This window comes from Mirounga leonina, unplaced genomic scaffold (assembly GCF_011800145.1).
Source record: "Mirounga leonina isolate KUSES-001 unplaced genomic scaffold, KU_Mleo_1.0 Mir_115, whole genome shotgun sequence".
Taxonomy (NCBI): domain Eukaryota; kingdom Metazoa; phylum Chordata; class Mammalia; order Carnivora; family Phocidae; genus Mirounga; species Mirounga leonina.
The window spans coordinates 43692615-43708373 of NW_023270268.1; the positions used below are offsets into that span (position 1 = coordinate 43692615).

At 37.9% G+C, this 15759-nt stretch overlaps 1 protein-coding gene across 11 annotated transcripts in view; it reads right to left on the bottom strand.

The window, feature by feature from the left end:
* Nucleotides 1-14808, bottom strand: part of LOC118004980 (ceruloplasmin) — a 59570-nt gene extending 44762 nt beyond the window's left edge. For 6 of the 11 annotated variants that reach the window (XR_004677751.1, XR_004677750.1, XM_034996614.1 and 3 more), the window contains exons 1-6: nucleotides 14394-14536; nucleotides 6738-6985; nucleotides 4539-4751; nucleotides 3619-3792; nucleotides 1516-1770; nucleotides 99-270 (exon numbers count right to left, since the gene is read on the bottom strand). Coding sequence is in view for 5 of the 11 variants with exons in the window: in XM_034996614.1 (XP_034852505.1) it covers nucleotides 99-270; nucleotides 1516-1770; nucleotides 3619-3792; nucleotides 4539-4751; nucleotides 6738-6985; nucleotides 14394-14536 (1205 nt within the window). In the remaining 6 variants the exon portion in view is untranslated. Of the gene's footprint in view, nucleotides 1-98; nucleotides 271-1515; nucleotides 1771-3618; nucleotides 3793-4538; nucleotides 4752-6737; nucleotides 6986-14393 lie in introns of all 11 variants that reach the window. The other 5 variants (XR_004677756.1, XR_004677753.1, XR_004677754.1 and 2 more) reach the window with 1 other exon arrangement.
* Nucleotides 14809-15759: the final 951 nt, after the last annotated feature.

A 15759-nucleotide genomic window follows, 5' to 3' on the forward strand; every position in this document is an offset into this window, starting at 1 on the left:
TTTCTTTCTTTCTTTCTTTCTTTCTTTCTTTCTTTCTTTCTTTCTTTTTTTCTTTTAGGGAGTCCTATTTTGAAATAATAGTCCTTTTTCTGAATTACCTTCCAGGTGCTGTTAAGTTTTTTTTGGTGAAGAGGTCTATTCCAGAAGGTGCATAGTTCCAGATGATTTCCTCAGCAGCAATGTAGTAATGTCTAACATGTTTCCCGTGGATATCGTCCTCTGATGAAGGCTTGTTACAGTCTTGTACCTGGAAAAAGGCCTGGAGACCAGCTGAAAACCACACGGAAGGAGACATTGGTTAACGCAGCCAATGGTTTTTCCCTCCGATTGCCTCGTAATCATTGCTGATGAAATAACAGATGGAAATTGAAGAAACAGAAACAATATTACAAATTATAGTAAATAGTTGAAATAAATTACTGATAGAAAATTCAAAACTTCTCTATATGGCACAGAGAAGAGATATTAAACACTAGTATTTCTAAAAATGTGGTACCAAGTTCTGTGGAGTTTCACTTGGGAGGTCTTCTGATGAGAAAAAAAAGACACATTAATAGATAATTAATGAAGAGGGGTTTGGCCATACTTTAAGGGCAGGGTGGAGTAGAGGAGAAGGAATAGAATGAGCATACATGATTATTGTTCTCAGACAAAATCAAAATGGTTATTCACCCAGTGTGTTGGGTCTTCTGAGGCCAAGGTCATATTTAATAGGTGAGGTTATGTTTGAAGGTCAGAGTTAACATACCAAAAGACCCAGATTAAAGTTAATTTCTTCAGAAGACCAATATTACAAACTAATATTTTTTTCAAGAACTAAGAATGTTCTTTTTTTTTTTTTAAAGATTTTATTTATTTGACAGAGAGAGAGACAGCGAGAGCAGGAACACAAGCACGGGGAGTGGGAGAGGGAGAAACAGGCTTCCCTCTGAGCAGGGAGCCTGATGCGGGGCTCGATCCCAGGACCCTGGGATCATGACCTGAGCCGAAGGCAGATGCTTAACGACTGAGCCACCCAGGTGCCCCAAGACTGTTTTTATATTGAAGAGATGCAGGAGGGATTTAGCAAGTTAAACCAAGGAGTAACTAGACTCAATGAACAAAGTTAGTTATATTTGATGGAACCAAGTCAAAAAAAAAAAAAAAGCTACTTTTCAACTCCACATGCAAATCTTCTGGTGTTCACAATATTGTGTATTTTACAAAGCTGAGAAGTTATATACAGAACTATACTTTTAGGACAGGACTACACATTCAGAACCAGTTGTTCTTTTCCCAAAATTAATATATTTTCAGATTTCATTACTTTATAAAATTCCAGTATTTCAGTCTTTTTTATTACATTATGATGCATAGCGTCATAAGAATGAAATTAAGTTACCAGTTCAAGGCTCAGATTATTCCAAAGATATTTAACTTTTACATTCTGATTCCCAATAATCACCCCATTAGTGGTGTAACTGAGACATGATGCTTATTTCAGCTGACAGCTCATTTTAGGTAAAAATGACTTACCTTTCAGGTGGTTTAGATTCTGACAGCTAAGCATCCATTCTCCAGGATTCTGGGCCACCATAAAAGCTTCGAAGAGGGTAGCAGGAAAGAGATTAACTGTATCAATCCGGTAGTTCTTATTAGTCAACACTTGGCCGTGGAAGAAAGCTGCATGCACATCCACTTCATTACCCATACCAAAAAGATACCATTTGACTTTGTCCTCTGCACACATGGAGAGTCCTGGGAGACTTCCAAAAGTGTATCCATTCACAGCTGTAAGCCAAGAGCAGAGATCGTGACTCACAGACATCGGTGCCTGGGATAGTAATAGTCACCTCTATAGAAACTGAATGATTTGGGGATGGAAAATACCTGGCATACAACCTGCTGCTATTCCTCCCTCCCGTACCCACATCAGACATTGCTAATCAGTCACAGCGCTCTTACTTTAGACCTGAATTCAGCCTCAGGAATTTTGTCAACACAGCATTAGCAGATGAACACAACACTGAAGATGAAACCTGTTTTCTCTTTCTGTTATAAGCTATACACATTAGTATGTGTATATGTGTATGTGTATTTATAAATACATGCATATATATGCATATATACATACACACATACAAAATGTACAAACATAAATTTTAAAGACTGAAGGTTATTTAGTAATCAATCATGTATCATGATGATAGTGGTAATATGAATGATTTCAATGCTTTCTTTTTGCTTATCAGAACTCTACCAATTTTCTACAGTGACTATGAATTACTTTTGTAATAAGAACACAAGGAAAGCTTTTTCTTTCTTTTTTTCTTTTTTAAAGGTCGGAAGACAAAATTAGAAGAGATGTGAAGGAGGAAAGAAGAAATGCAGGGGAAGGATAGTAGAGACTGGTACCAGAACCACAAAGCCCTAAAAGTCCAAAAGCAGGATGATCTAAGACCCTTTGAAGAAACTTAGGATCACTATTCACACTCAGTGGCCCTAGAAGTAAGGTGGAAATTGGTTCTGGGAAGCACCATGAATGCACCTGATACAACAGAGGAATAACCAGACCTACCCAGACGAGATGTTTGAGGATCTTTTTCTAACATCTATTTTTGATTAGTGCATAACAGAGGCAGGATTAAAGTATAGAAAGAGGACCTTCGAGCCAGAAATAAATAAAAGTTAGGGGAAAAAAATCTGTATTTCGTTAATTATTTTTCTGCTTTGGGAGTTATTTTTGTATTCTCAATTTCTGAGTAAAGATTATTTTGAAGAAGCTAAACACGAACAAAAATCTATACTTACTGGTCTAGTTGGTGTTAAGAGATGTGATTTCTTATGCAAATTCTGAGTGATAGACAACCTTACTAAGCTCATTATTTTGTGTCTGGGGGCACAATTAAGAATTAAGGAGAAGCCTGGGCAGTAAAGAAAGCATTTCTAGAAGAAATAAAGTGAATTAAAAGATAGAAAAAAATGATGCAGAGGAAAAATGTAAGAGAAATACCTTTTAGAACTAGTGGTTTGAACTATTTTCCTAAATACAGTTCAATGCTTTATGATATAAGTATAATTTTCAGCATTTAGTTTAATAATTTTAGGCTGCCTCAAATAATTTTTGGAATGAGTTTGGAGGATAAACAAATATATAAATAAATATAACATACATATACATTAAACCATAATTGATGGTGTTTTCTCCTTATTAGTTTGGGAACAATTTGGTATATCCAGTTTTACCAGGCACAGAGTTTTGATTTGATCTGTTTAGCTGAATATGAAGTTGCATGTTTAATATACCTTCTTATCAAGGCCAGACCAGAAACACACCACTTAGGGATGCCTGGGTGGCTTAGTTGGTTAAGCGTCTGCCTTCGGATCAGGTCATGATCTCAGGGTCCTGGGATCGAGTCCCACATGGGGTTGCTTGCTCACTGGGGAGCCTGCTTCTCTCTCTGCCTGCCGCTCCCCCAGCTTGTGCTCTCCCTGTCTCTCTCTCTCTGACAAGTAAATAAGTAAAAATCTTAAAAAAAAATAAAGAAGCACACTACTTATTCATGTGAAGGATAAACCTAGCAGACTTAATGGATAAAGAAAAATAAGATAAAGTTAACACATCTTCTATAATCTTACAATACATCCTGTTACTCTCCTGGAAGTCTTCATCATCTTTGTCAACTTTCTCTGGTTCAGAGCAATAGGTTTTAATGTTGTCATCTAGGTACCAGCTGAGATTTTCATCCACCACAGAAAACATCACCACAAATTCTTGGTCAATATTTTTTTCTTTTTCATTATCCAGAGAATCTGAAGTGAAAATTACTATTTTAGTAGTAGTTAATCTTTAGCGTGTATTTTTAGCAGGTGATTTATAGCTTTAAAGATTTATTTTTCTTATAAACCACAAATCTGGATTAGTCACTTCTGTTTTACAGACATGGAAATACTAGGAAATTTTATGTTCAGTGTCTTGGGCTTGGAGATCCTTATATACCTGGATGTCCACTGACCACATAACTATTCAATACTTTTTGGCAAATGTGAAGGTTGGAATCTAAAGTTGTGTGTATAACATACAGCCATAAGCTGAGACAATAAGTCTTTGCTGGTAAATCCTTATTTCAGTAAGAATTAGATTTCAAGCTCTTGAGCTATGTTGTCTTTTTCATGATGCTAGAAATAGATACTGTGATCTTATATTGACCAACACAATACAGGTAACTACAGACCTATCACCATGGAGTGCCGCTAAGGGAGTCACATTCAGTGAAGTCACACATCTCTTCAGCCACCACTGTTGGAAATTGGATACAGCAAAACTGTCTTCCAGGAAAGCATGTTTCTTGCAGTTTACCTATGGGTGTGAATGCTTGTTCCATTCATCCCTTCTTCTTTTCCTACCCTGCTCTTTCTTTCCTTTTTTCTAGATTCACCCCCTCTCAACCTCACCTACTCAATCATAACACAGAAGACTTGACTTACATTTAAAAAAGCAAACTACCCCATCTCTTGCCTGTTGGTCATACATTGCGATCAATAATGAAAAAATGTACCTTTTTTACAGATTATTAAAGGTCCGATAAGTCCTGAGGCGATATCTTTTGGAGCATCAATGTGGGAATGGTAAATCCTGGTCACACAATTGCTATCTTCCTCACCAGGACTTTGGTCTTGGCTGGCATCCAATATGTATGTGTACTGTTCGCCTGGATACACTTTGTCATCTGCTTTGTGAAAATCTGTGGTGTTATCAGGATAGATGGCCCCTAGGAAGCAATATGCGATAAAGTTACAAAGTGAATGTATTTGAACTTAAATGAGAGAATAGATGGTCCATTAATTTTTTCAGCAAACATTTGGTCAATTTCTAGTATGTGCCCCCTTGGGAATGTAGTGATGTACTATTTGAACAGAGAGGAATGGAGTGAGAGGCTAATGATTAGGGGGTCTGGAAGCTTCACAGAAGATTTGGTTATTATTTTTTATACTTACTGAATCTTAAGGGAGTAGTAATAGATAGAGAATAGTGACTTTTGGTTTGCAATTTAAAGAACCACTTTTGCTCTGGGGTCATGGTATGGAAGCATGAGCAAAATGGCTACTCTCTCTTATAATTTGAAACATCTTATATGATGTCAAATTTTTGCCCATGAAGTAACTATGGATTTTTTAAAGTTTTGTACTTTTAATTTGGGAAATTTCCAAAAACATGTAAAAGTTGAGAAAATAATATGATGAATTTACATGTACCCATCACCTGAGCTTTAACAATGATCAACTCAAGGCCAATCTTGTTTCATCCTTACCCCTACCACTCTTATGCCCAACACCATTGAATTATTCTAAAGCATCATCTCATTTCATTCATAAATACTTGAATATGTGCCTCTAAAGGATAAGAACTCTTTTTTCTTTTAACAGAAACACAGTATAACTACCATACCTTAAAAATGAGTAATGCCCTAATATAACATGAAATTGTAAAAAAAAAAATAAGACAGCAGTCAACTTCTATGCTATGAATGTATTTGTTTGTTTCAGAAGAACAAACAAAAATATATGGTCAAAACAATCACCTTCTCAAGCAATACCTCTTTAAAAAAGAAAAAATTATTTAAAAAATCTAATTTAATCTTCATTTCTAGACTTAATCCTTATAATTTCAATTAGCATGGCCTCCTCATTTTCACTTATGATAATACCTGACATTCATTGAGCTATTACTATATACTATTATTTTACTTATTTTATGTATGAGGACACTGAAGCACAGAGAATGTAAGTAACTTGCCTAAGATCATGCAGCCAATAAAAGGCAAGGCTGCACTTGAAACTTGGTCTATTACTTTCGGAGCCCTTGCTCTTATCCACAGCAAAACACCACCTCTTTCCATCATCATTACCATCATCGAGTACTAAAAATGAATCAGAGAGGGCGCCTGGGTGGCTCAGTTGGTTAGGCGACTGCCTTCGGCTCCGGTCATGATCCTGGAGTCCCTGGATGGAGTCCTGCATGGGGCTCCCTGCTCGGCAGGGAGCCTGCTTCTGCCTCTGACCCTCCCCCCTCTCATGTGCTCTCTCTCATTCTCTCTGTCTCAAATAAATAAATAAAATCTTAAAAAAAAAAAATGAATCAGAGACATCAAACCTAATCTGTGTTCTTCCTGTACCATCTTTAAGTTTTCTAAGTCCTACATTCCAATAACCTTTTGATTAATTGTATCTCAGTTGTGGCTCTGGGTCATGCAGCCATGTGTACCATTTGGCTGTCGTGGGAGACTACCCAGACTGCCTGAGCCGGGACAGAGTTTATCCCAAGTTAGGATGGGACAGGACAGCGGCCACGGTATATTCACACGTAAGAACTTCAAAGGTGAGACAATCCCTATCTTGAGTCCTGTTTCCTCCCTCTGGACGTTTGCCTTTTCTAGGCCTTAATTCCCATTGCCTAGTTCTCTCATTCTCTTTGGCTGGCGAGGTGCGGGGCGCTGGGAGGGAAGTCCCAGTTCTCACTGACTCACTCCACCCGTCTACCCAGAAGTCCCATCACATTCACACTTCACACAAGCAAGCACATCTAAGAGAAACTCAGCATTATTATGATGAACCAAAATACTTAATAAAATCGTTTAGAGCTAAACGACAAAGTTATAGATCTTATCCAGGAAGGGAGGCCATAATCTTAGAAGTTAAAAAAGTGCTCCTACTGAGAATTAAGAGGAAATTCCAGCTAGAATATGAGCTGAACTTACCCTCATGTTCCTTATAGTAAGTTATTCCATGTGGATGAAAAGTGTAGGGCCTAGAGGCAAAGTTTTTGAAGTGTACATAAACCTTATCTCCAGTTTCAGCTTTGATAATAGGGCCTAAAAACCCTAGCCAGATAGGTTTTTCTATAACTGTTGTAAAGGCTTTGTTTGTGTACTGAAGATACAAGGCCTTCTTATAGAACCTTCCAATTCTATTTGGGCCATTTTGAAGATAGATATCAGGATGTCCCCTAGAAAGGAAAAGAAGACAACTCTATCAGAAGCCATCATTTGGGGGGATAACATTATAATTGTAACATCTCATGTAACTAAAGAGAGATTAATAACCATATCACATTAAATGTTTCCCTACTGTTGTATGGATGCTTCCAAAAAATGAAGAGGTGAGTGGGTACTTACCCTGCTATTTTAATTAAGTGAGGCATCCCACATCAGGTGTGTATTAGAGAATCATGTGTGAAGGCACAATAAAATATGGTGTATCTTACAACAGTATTTTTCTTTTTTTGTTTTTGGGGTTTTTTTAGAGATTAATTAATTAATTATTTTTTGTAGTCTGATAATCTTTTATTAATATATAATGTATTATTTGTTTCAGGGGTACAGGTCTGTGATTCATCAGTCTTACATAATTCACAGGGTTCACCATAGCACATACCCTCCCCAGTGTCCATCACCCAGCCACCCCATCCCTCCCACCCCCCACCACTCCAGCAACCCTCAGTTTGTTTCCTGAGATTAAGAGTCTCTTACGGTTTGTCTCCCTCTCTGTTTTCGTCTTGTTTCATTTTTTCCTCTCTTCCCCTATGATCCACCAGAGTATTTTTCTGCAGGATTTTTATGTTAAAACCCAGAGGTATTATGAAATAAAATACAAAATTAGAGTGAAATATTAAGATAAAGCAGTTAACACGTTACTCACTTACGGTATACCTCTTTCAACTACTAGAAAAAAATGAGTTTATAAGCAGTTAATCTTGATATTTGAGACTTCAACGTGTGCATATATTTTGTTTTCCTATATAAATAAAATTAATGATGCTAAATTAATTTTACCATTTGTATTTCTTTTAGCAGCACTAAACCAAGATTGGAATTGAGCGTGCAGTACATGTGGGTTTTAAAATTACCTTTGGATTCAAATTACTCTTATGTTCTTTTAATCCCTTGCAACTGAAAATACTTGAACACTGAACATTTACTTTCTGCTTAGTGGCTGATTCATAGTTGCTCAAAACTTTTCTAAAAATATGAGCAAATTAAATTATAACTGGGCCAGGGGAGCAGGGGGAGGAGGAGAAAGAAAGACAAGAAAGGAAAAGGAAGAAAGTGAGTTTGGTATTCAAACTTTTAAAGTGATTCTTATGTTGTCCTTAACAGAAGGCTCTGAATAGCTCAGGAAGATTGATTTGTGGGTAACTCCATCTGCCCATGTGGAGGACCCACTTAAAACCTGGACTTTGGCAAGCTCCACCACAAATGGGATCTCCTCCAGCCTAACACTCAGGCTGATGATCTGAGGTTTGTATTTCTTGGTGTGAGTGTGTGTGTGTGTGTGTGTGTGTGTGTTGCCAACTTTCCCCTCAGTGACCTCTGATGCCTTACGGTTTCTACTCAGTCCCCGTGGGGCCGGAAGATCTGACTGGAGAATAAACTTTGTCTTATTTCCTCAGCTGTAAGCTCAATGAAAAGAGTGAGAGAGACTTTTCCTTCTTTTCTTCAAGACAAGAGGAAGGCTTGTCTGGGAGCTCTGGACTAATGTTGCTGCAGAGTTTAAAGGCCCAGTTCTTCCAAAATCTAGGCTTGCAGCCTAATATTTCTTAAGTTTTAATGTGCATGGGAATCTACTGAAGACCTTGATGAAATACAAGCTCCTGAGCCCCAGCCCCATTGATTCTGATGGTGTGCATCTAGGCTGGGGCTCAGGCATCCGTAGTTACTAACAAACACCCCAGTGTGTTGGTGTGTTCTGTTGGGGGCGGGCAGCGCTGGACCATGGATAACCTGAATACGGGAGACTCCAAAGTGAAGGGGAAGAGAGCTGCCTAATCCCAGAGGCAGTGGGATTTCTTGGGACAGTGAGACAGAAAAGTGGCAAGTCCTGTTTCCAGACCCTACCCTGGTAGTGCCCAGGCTTCTGTTGCTATAGTTGCATGAGGACATCAGATTAAATCTGAGTACTGGAGCCAGTGAGCATAGCTGCTTGGCAGTGGTTCTGGTGGCTGAGCTTGGGCAGCAGCAGCAGGTGCTGGAAATAGCAGAGCACTATGCCCTGGATTGACCAGAGGACTTTGACAATGAGTATCTCATTGTTGTCACCATATACCGAGGATGCCATTTTTCCTGGATTGCGTGAACTCCAGGACTCTCAAATTGTTCACTGAGAAATGAACCCTTTTGATGGGAAGGGGGCCAAACTGGAAGTTAGAACACAAAGAAGTGACATCTTTTGCTTCATTTCTCCTAATTGTTTTCTAATTGTGTGTTGGACTTTCCATTTCATTAGAATAAAATAGAAAAACGAATTCAGGAAGGCTCAGGGGGACTTCAAGGACATCAATATGCATGGGAAAACAGCACGACAGTGGGGTGAATTCTTCCTCTAACACTGCAGCGTTAGCATGAACAGGAGGAGTCCTAGTAAGGAGGTGTTTTAACAACAGCAAAATTCTGAGGCACTGAAGGCCACTGAGATTAAAAGCAGATTCATCCAGATAGTACTGCTGTGAAGAGGTTCACAGGAGTACAATTTCAGTCAGGCACACGGCTAGAGCACGGCTCACAGCGCGGAGATGGAATTCCTCTCTGGTCACCCCAGCACTCAGTCTTACACAGGCCCATCCAAGTCTGAGCATAAACTTTCTCCAGTGTCTCCTAGTGGTAGGAGATTAGTCCTGGAGATAATTTAAGTCGAGATTCTAATCTGGGTTCTAAAATGCCCTCTTGATACACATTTTACATTGGCCCTCAAATTTTTAAGGCTTCACTCAAATACTCTGTGTATCTATATTTTCTGAATGTGACTCTGAAACACTTGAGGCACGTCTCATCCCACTTCAGTAAAATGCAGTGAGTTTTGTGGGATGCCTTCATTGCACAGAAGTTCCCCTGTATTAATCACCTCCTGATACAGGAGGAGCGCTGCCTAAGCTTCGGGATTCACTCTTTGTACACGGAGATTTGGGGAGGCAAAAGCTTCTTTTGAAATAATTGATCTGAAGTTATAACATATATTCAGGGTTTTTAACATTTGGAATTCCTTTTATATACACAGCAATATGCGAAATATGTTTCCCATCTTTTTTTTTTTGAAAGAAAATTAACCAAATTGGGAAATATTTCATATCATGTGATAGTCTAAGGGAGGTCTATTTAATTATGTTCAGTCTCCAAAGGAATATCAAAGGGTCATAAGAAGATGTCTATTTAATTTCAAGAACACAGCTTGAGGACAAGGGTCAGTTACTGGAAGTTTGCAGGAAGTTTGACAGTCAGATATTCAGTCAAAAGAATCCATTATAGCTGATCTTTGAACCAGATAATTCATATTAATTGTAGTTCTTCCTGTTGACAATTGTAACATGCTCTTTTCTACTCATTACAATAGATACTGTCTCCCTCTCAGTAATCACATCCCTCTTTTTTACACCCCCAACTTCTAGAATCCTGTAGCCAACCCTTACAATTTCTGGTAGATTCATACTCAGAAGTGAGTTTTTAATGGTAGTGGAATTTTAAAAAAAATTTATACTGCCTTAGTAAGACAATAATAATGCTACATCCTTCCATAAATTCAGAATGCACTTGAGTGGTCTTGGTTTATGTTTAGACATGATTACTAACATGTGGGTAATATATGGGAAAAGTTTCTGGATTCTTGGCTTCATCAGTGGAGACACAGAAGATTAGTTTTCTATTGCCAAATAACAAATTATCACATAACAGCTTCAAACAACACCCACTGATTATTTCACAGCTCTGTAGGTCAGAAGTCTGGCCCAGCGTGACTGGCTTCTCCGCTCAGGTTATCACAAGGCTGACATCAAGGTGCTGGAGGGGCTGAGCACTCATCTGGAGGTGCTGGAGAAATCCACTTCCAAATCCATTCAGGTTTTTGGCAAAATTCAGTTCACTGTGGTTGTAGGATTAAAATCCCCACTTCCTGGCTGGCTGTAAGTGGAGGACCTTACTCAGCTCCTCACAGCCACCTATATTCCTTCTCAATTGGCCTCTTCCAAATGTTAGTCAACAGCAGTTTGTTGAATCACCTCAAATCTCTTCTTCTTCCTCTTCTTCCACTAGGAATTCTCTGTTTTAGATTAGGCACACCCAGATCATCACCCTATTTTTATTTTATTTTATTTTATTATTTATTTATTTTTTTTAATTCATTTAAATTCAATGTAGTTAACATATACTATATTTTTAGTTTCAGGGGTAGAATTGAGTGATTCATCAGTTGCATACAACACCCAGTGCTCATTACATCAAGTGTCCTTCTTAATGCCTATCACCCAGTTACCCCTTACCCCCACCCACCACCCCTCTGGCAACCCTCAGTTTGTTTTCTAGAGTTAAGAGTCTCTTATGGTTTGCCTCCCTATTTTCATCTTATTTTATTTTTCCTTTCCTTCCCCTATGTTCATCTGTTTTATTTCTTAAATTCCACGTATGAGTGAAATCATATGGTATTTGTCTTTCTCTGACTGACTTATTTCACTTAGCATAATACCCTCTAGCTCCAACCACGTTGTTGCAAATGGCAAGATTTCATTCTTTTTGATGGCTCAGTAGTATTCCATTGTATATAATACCACCTCTTTCTCCATTCATCTGTCAATAGACATCTGGGCTCTTTCCATAGTTTGGCTATTGTGGACATGGCTGCCAGAAACACTGGGGTGCGTGTGCCCCCTTCAAATCACTATGTTTATATCCTTTGGATAAATACCTAGTAAGGCAATTGATGGGTCATACGGTAGCTCTATTTTTAACTTTTTGAGGAACCTCCATACTGTTTTCCAGAGTGGCTGCACCAGCTTGCATTCCCACCGACAGTGTAGGAGGGTTCCCCTTTCTCCACATCCTCGCCAACATCTGTTGTTTCCTGAATTGTTAATTTCAGCCCTTCTGACTGGTGTGCAATGGTATCTCATTGTGGTTTTGATTTGTATCTCCCTGATGATCAGTGATGTTGAGCATTTTTTCATGTGTCTGTTGGCCATTTGTATGTCTTCTCTGGAGAAATGTCTGTTTATGTCTTCTGCCCACTTCTTGACTGGATTTTTTGTGGTTTGGGTGTTGGGTTTGATAAGTCCTTTATAGATTTTGGATACTAGCCCTTTATCTGATAAGACATTTGCAAATATCTTCCCCCATTCCATAGGTTGCCTTTTAGTTTTGTTGACTGTTTCCTTTGCTGAGTCATCACCCTATTTTAAAGGCAACTGTGCCATTGAATATAATATAGACAATGAGAGCTCTAGCTCTTCATACATATGGGTTCTGGAGTTTTAAGACCACCTCTAATATGATGGGTAAGGAGATGGGGCTTTTGGGATGTACCTAGGTCATGAAAATGGAGCCCTCATAAATGGGATTAGTGTCCTCTGAAAGAGACTCCAGAGAGATTTGTAGCTTCTTCCACCATGTGAGGACACAGTGAAAAGGCTATGAACCAGGAAGAGAGCTCTTACTAGAACATGGCCATGCTGGTACCTTGACTTTGAACTTCTCAGCCTCTAAAACTGAAAAATAAATTTCTGTTGTTAATAAGCTACCCAATCTGTAATATTTTGCTCTAGCAGCCTGAACAAACTAAGACTGCTGGACATGCTGTTCATCAGAGACAGAGAAGGGAGAAACAAGTTGCTACCTAAACTCATCTTTACAAAAAGTTTAGTAGAGTATTGGTGAAATTGCTAAAGCTCTGTTCAATAGTCACAGTTCAGATATATTTTTTTTTAAAAAAGATCACAGGCAGAGTGAGCAGTGCCATTTAGAGTTCACATGACTCTAGGTTGTTGTTGAAACCACAGATTAGCAAACCAATGTTGTGCAAACTCCCTAAGCCCCGACAAGACACAAGAGTATTTAAAACCAAAGAAATTCTCTGTCCCCCAGTTCCCCTCCCCCAGCATTCTTAATAAACACCCTCTCTCTTCTCTCACTTCTGGAATTACAGACTTCTTTATTGAAGCATGTTTGGGGCAATGTCTTGCACTTAGTTTATGTCCAGTGAAGCTGATTTGATTTTTTGATCATGAATAAGAGCAGAAGAATGGTGGATGGGGGCATGGAGTATAGTGTTTTGTTTCCCTATAGAAACCGCATATAATTTACATTGTATTTAATCAGGGAAAACACTGCCACCATACAAAATAGCTTGGTGAAGTCATGAAAAGAGGTCATATTCCTAAGAAGAGAATGCTACCTCAAAACCAGGCTTTAAAAAAATTATTGCAAGGTGTATTAGTTTTGTTTACAATCAGTTATCTTTAGGTCAGAAACTTTTCTTATTGTATATTACTAAATTAATAACTTGACAGATATTTTCAGCTATGCATTTATTTTTTACTGTGAAAAATTTCAAACATACATAAAATGAATGAGAATAGCATATACCCATCAACATAATCAAAGATTATGAAAATTGGCATACTTGCTTAGCTATTTTTAAAGATATAATCTTTGCAGCTGATGGTCATTGGGTTCATTTGTGCTTTATCACCATTAAAATACATTGTTACAAGTAGTGAGCATTGAGTGTGGTGACAATTAATGAGCATTATTCAAAGTGATGACCTCAGTATAAACTTCCAGTATAAAAATGTCAAGGAGAACTATACTCTTGCTTTTCTGTATGGTGACTATTGCTTGAAATAAGGGGGCTTTCACCTAAAACATGAAAACATTTAAGTTACACCGAGTTTTTGGGGGGGCCATCACAATAGATATCTCACATTTTTTTGTACATGTGTGATGGACCAAGCACCGTACTAAGAGCTTTAAATGCACCCGCTCTTCCAAGAACCCTATGAGGTATTCTTTATCTCCATTTTACAGATTAGCAAGCTGAGGCTGAGAGAGATTAAACTGAATTAACTGTCCGGAGTCATCCAACAAGTACTGGGTGCAGTCATAGTTGTTAAAATTGTGTTTAATTTCTATAAATGATGTTTTAAAGGATCAAAAAACATTTTATTATTTAAACATTTTTTAATTTTATTTTTTACCTACTAGTAACCAATAAATATATAACATTTATTAACATAACATTTTACACTGTCATTATTTAAATTAACATAACATTTTACACTCTCATTATTTAAATTAAGGATCCTCAGCATAAACAGACAAGAAGACTCATCCCTGATGAGAGACAAAATAATAACCAGAGGAGGTAATAAGGAGCGCCCGCAGATCCCCTGGGACTGAGGGGAAAGGTGTAGGGCTGCCTTTCTCCCTCACCAAAAAATGCCCAGGAATTTAGAGATCTATTAAAGTTTCCTGGATTTCCAGTCCACATTTTGCTCTTTCAATTTACAACAAATTAATAAAATATTTTATCTTATTGCCTTTATTTTTTAATTGATAGTTTATCAATTTGGTCTATAAACAATAAAAATAGTGACTTACGTGTCAACTGAGATAAGTTTCTGCTCACTGTCAGAGGCATAGTCCCAAGTTGTTTCAATAATTCCGATGTAATAATGCTTCTCTTTTGCCCAGGCTGAGTTACTATATAAAAACAGAAAAATACTCAGCCACAAAATCTTCATTTTTTTTTTTCCTCTTGGAGCCTGAGAAGCAATGAAGTGAAATCAGAAGCAGGCAATTTTAAGCTTCTTCCTTTATTTGCTTGTTTGACACAACTTAATGTTGCACAAAAGTAAATTGTTTCGTCAAAGCAAATAACGTTTCCCACTTCAGCTCATTTCTCGTAAATCCAGAAAGAAAAGTTTTCTGCTGCCAGGCTTCTCTGATGACAAATAAAAAGTCGACAGTTGTTGTTGGAGCCAATAGAGTGTGCATAACTCTGCCTTCCTCCATTTATTGCGTAAATTCCAGGAGGGTAAAAATCAGCTCTAAATGCTCCCTTTGTTCCTCGAACAATAAGCCACAGTACGGTGGCCTGCACACGGTGAACTCTTAATAAATTAGGAGGAAATTATGCAAAGTGGTTTAAAACATGTCACTCTTTCCTTTTGAAATGCCTACCAATACTTAGTTGCAACTTGATACAAAACCTTATACTTAGCTTGCCAAATTTAAGTACCCCACAATAAGAATCTTATTTTGAAGGATTTAGCTATTTTGTATGCTCTGCACTTACTTTCATAGAAAGTTTACCGTATTATTCTGCATTACTATATGCAAATAACAGAGCACAACAAGGGCTGATAATTCTGTTTTATCATCAAAGAAATCAGACCTAAGTAAATCTGCTTGCAAAGGCAAAGGTTGGTCTTAATAAACAGAATTTTATTATCAGAAGTAAAGAGAAGTTTATTAACAGAAAATCCTGGTTGTAACATTGCACACTTTGTGTTAATATAACCTTTTCCTCTAGAATCTTTCAATGCATTATTATTTGCCCGATGTTGTTTATAAAAGTAGACTGGTATAGGAGAAAGGACCCGGATGTTTGTACAATTCATTAATTTAGTAAGTGTTACCAAGAGAACCTACTATGCACCAGGTCCTGTTCTAAGCGCTGGGGATGCAGCAGACATGAGTCCCTACCTTCATCAGCTTACATTCTGCTTGTGAGAGACTGGCAATGTATAAATGAAGAGTGAAATAGCTAGTATTAGCAGCAACTGCTAGGGAGAAAAACAAATCAGAGAAAGACAATAATGAGTGCCAGGGAAGACAGCAGGATGAAAATCAAAATCCGATGGCACCATGTCACATCAGACAAGATACTTAACCCTGGCCTCAGTTTCCTCACCTGTAAAATCTCAGTCTCAGCGACTATTGTCCAGATGGTAATTAAAATGAC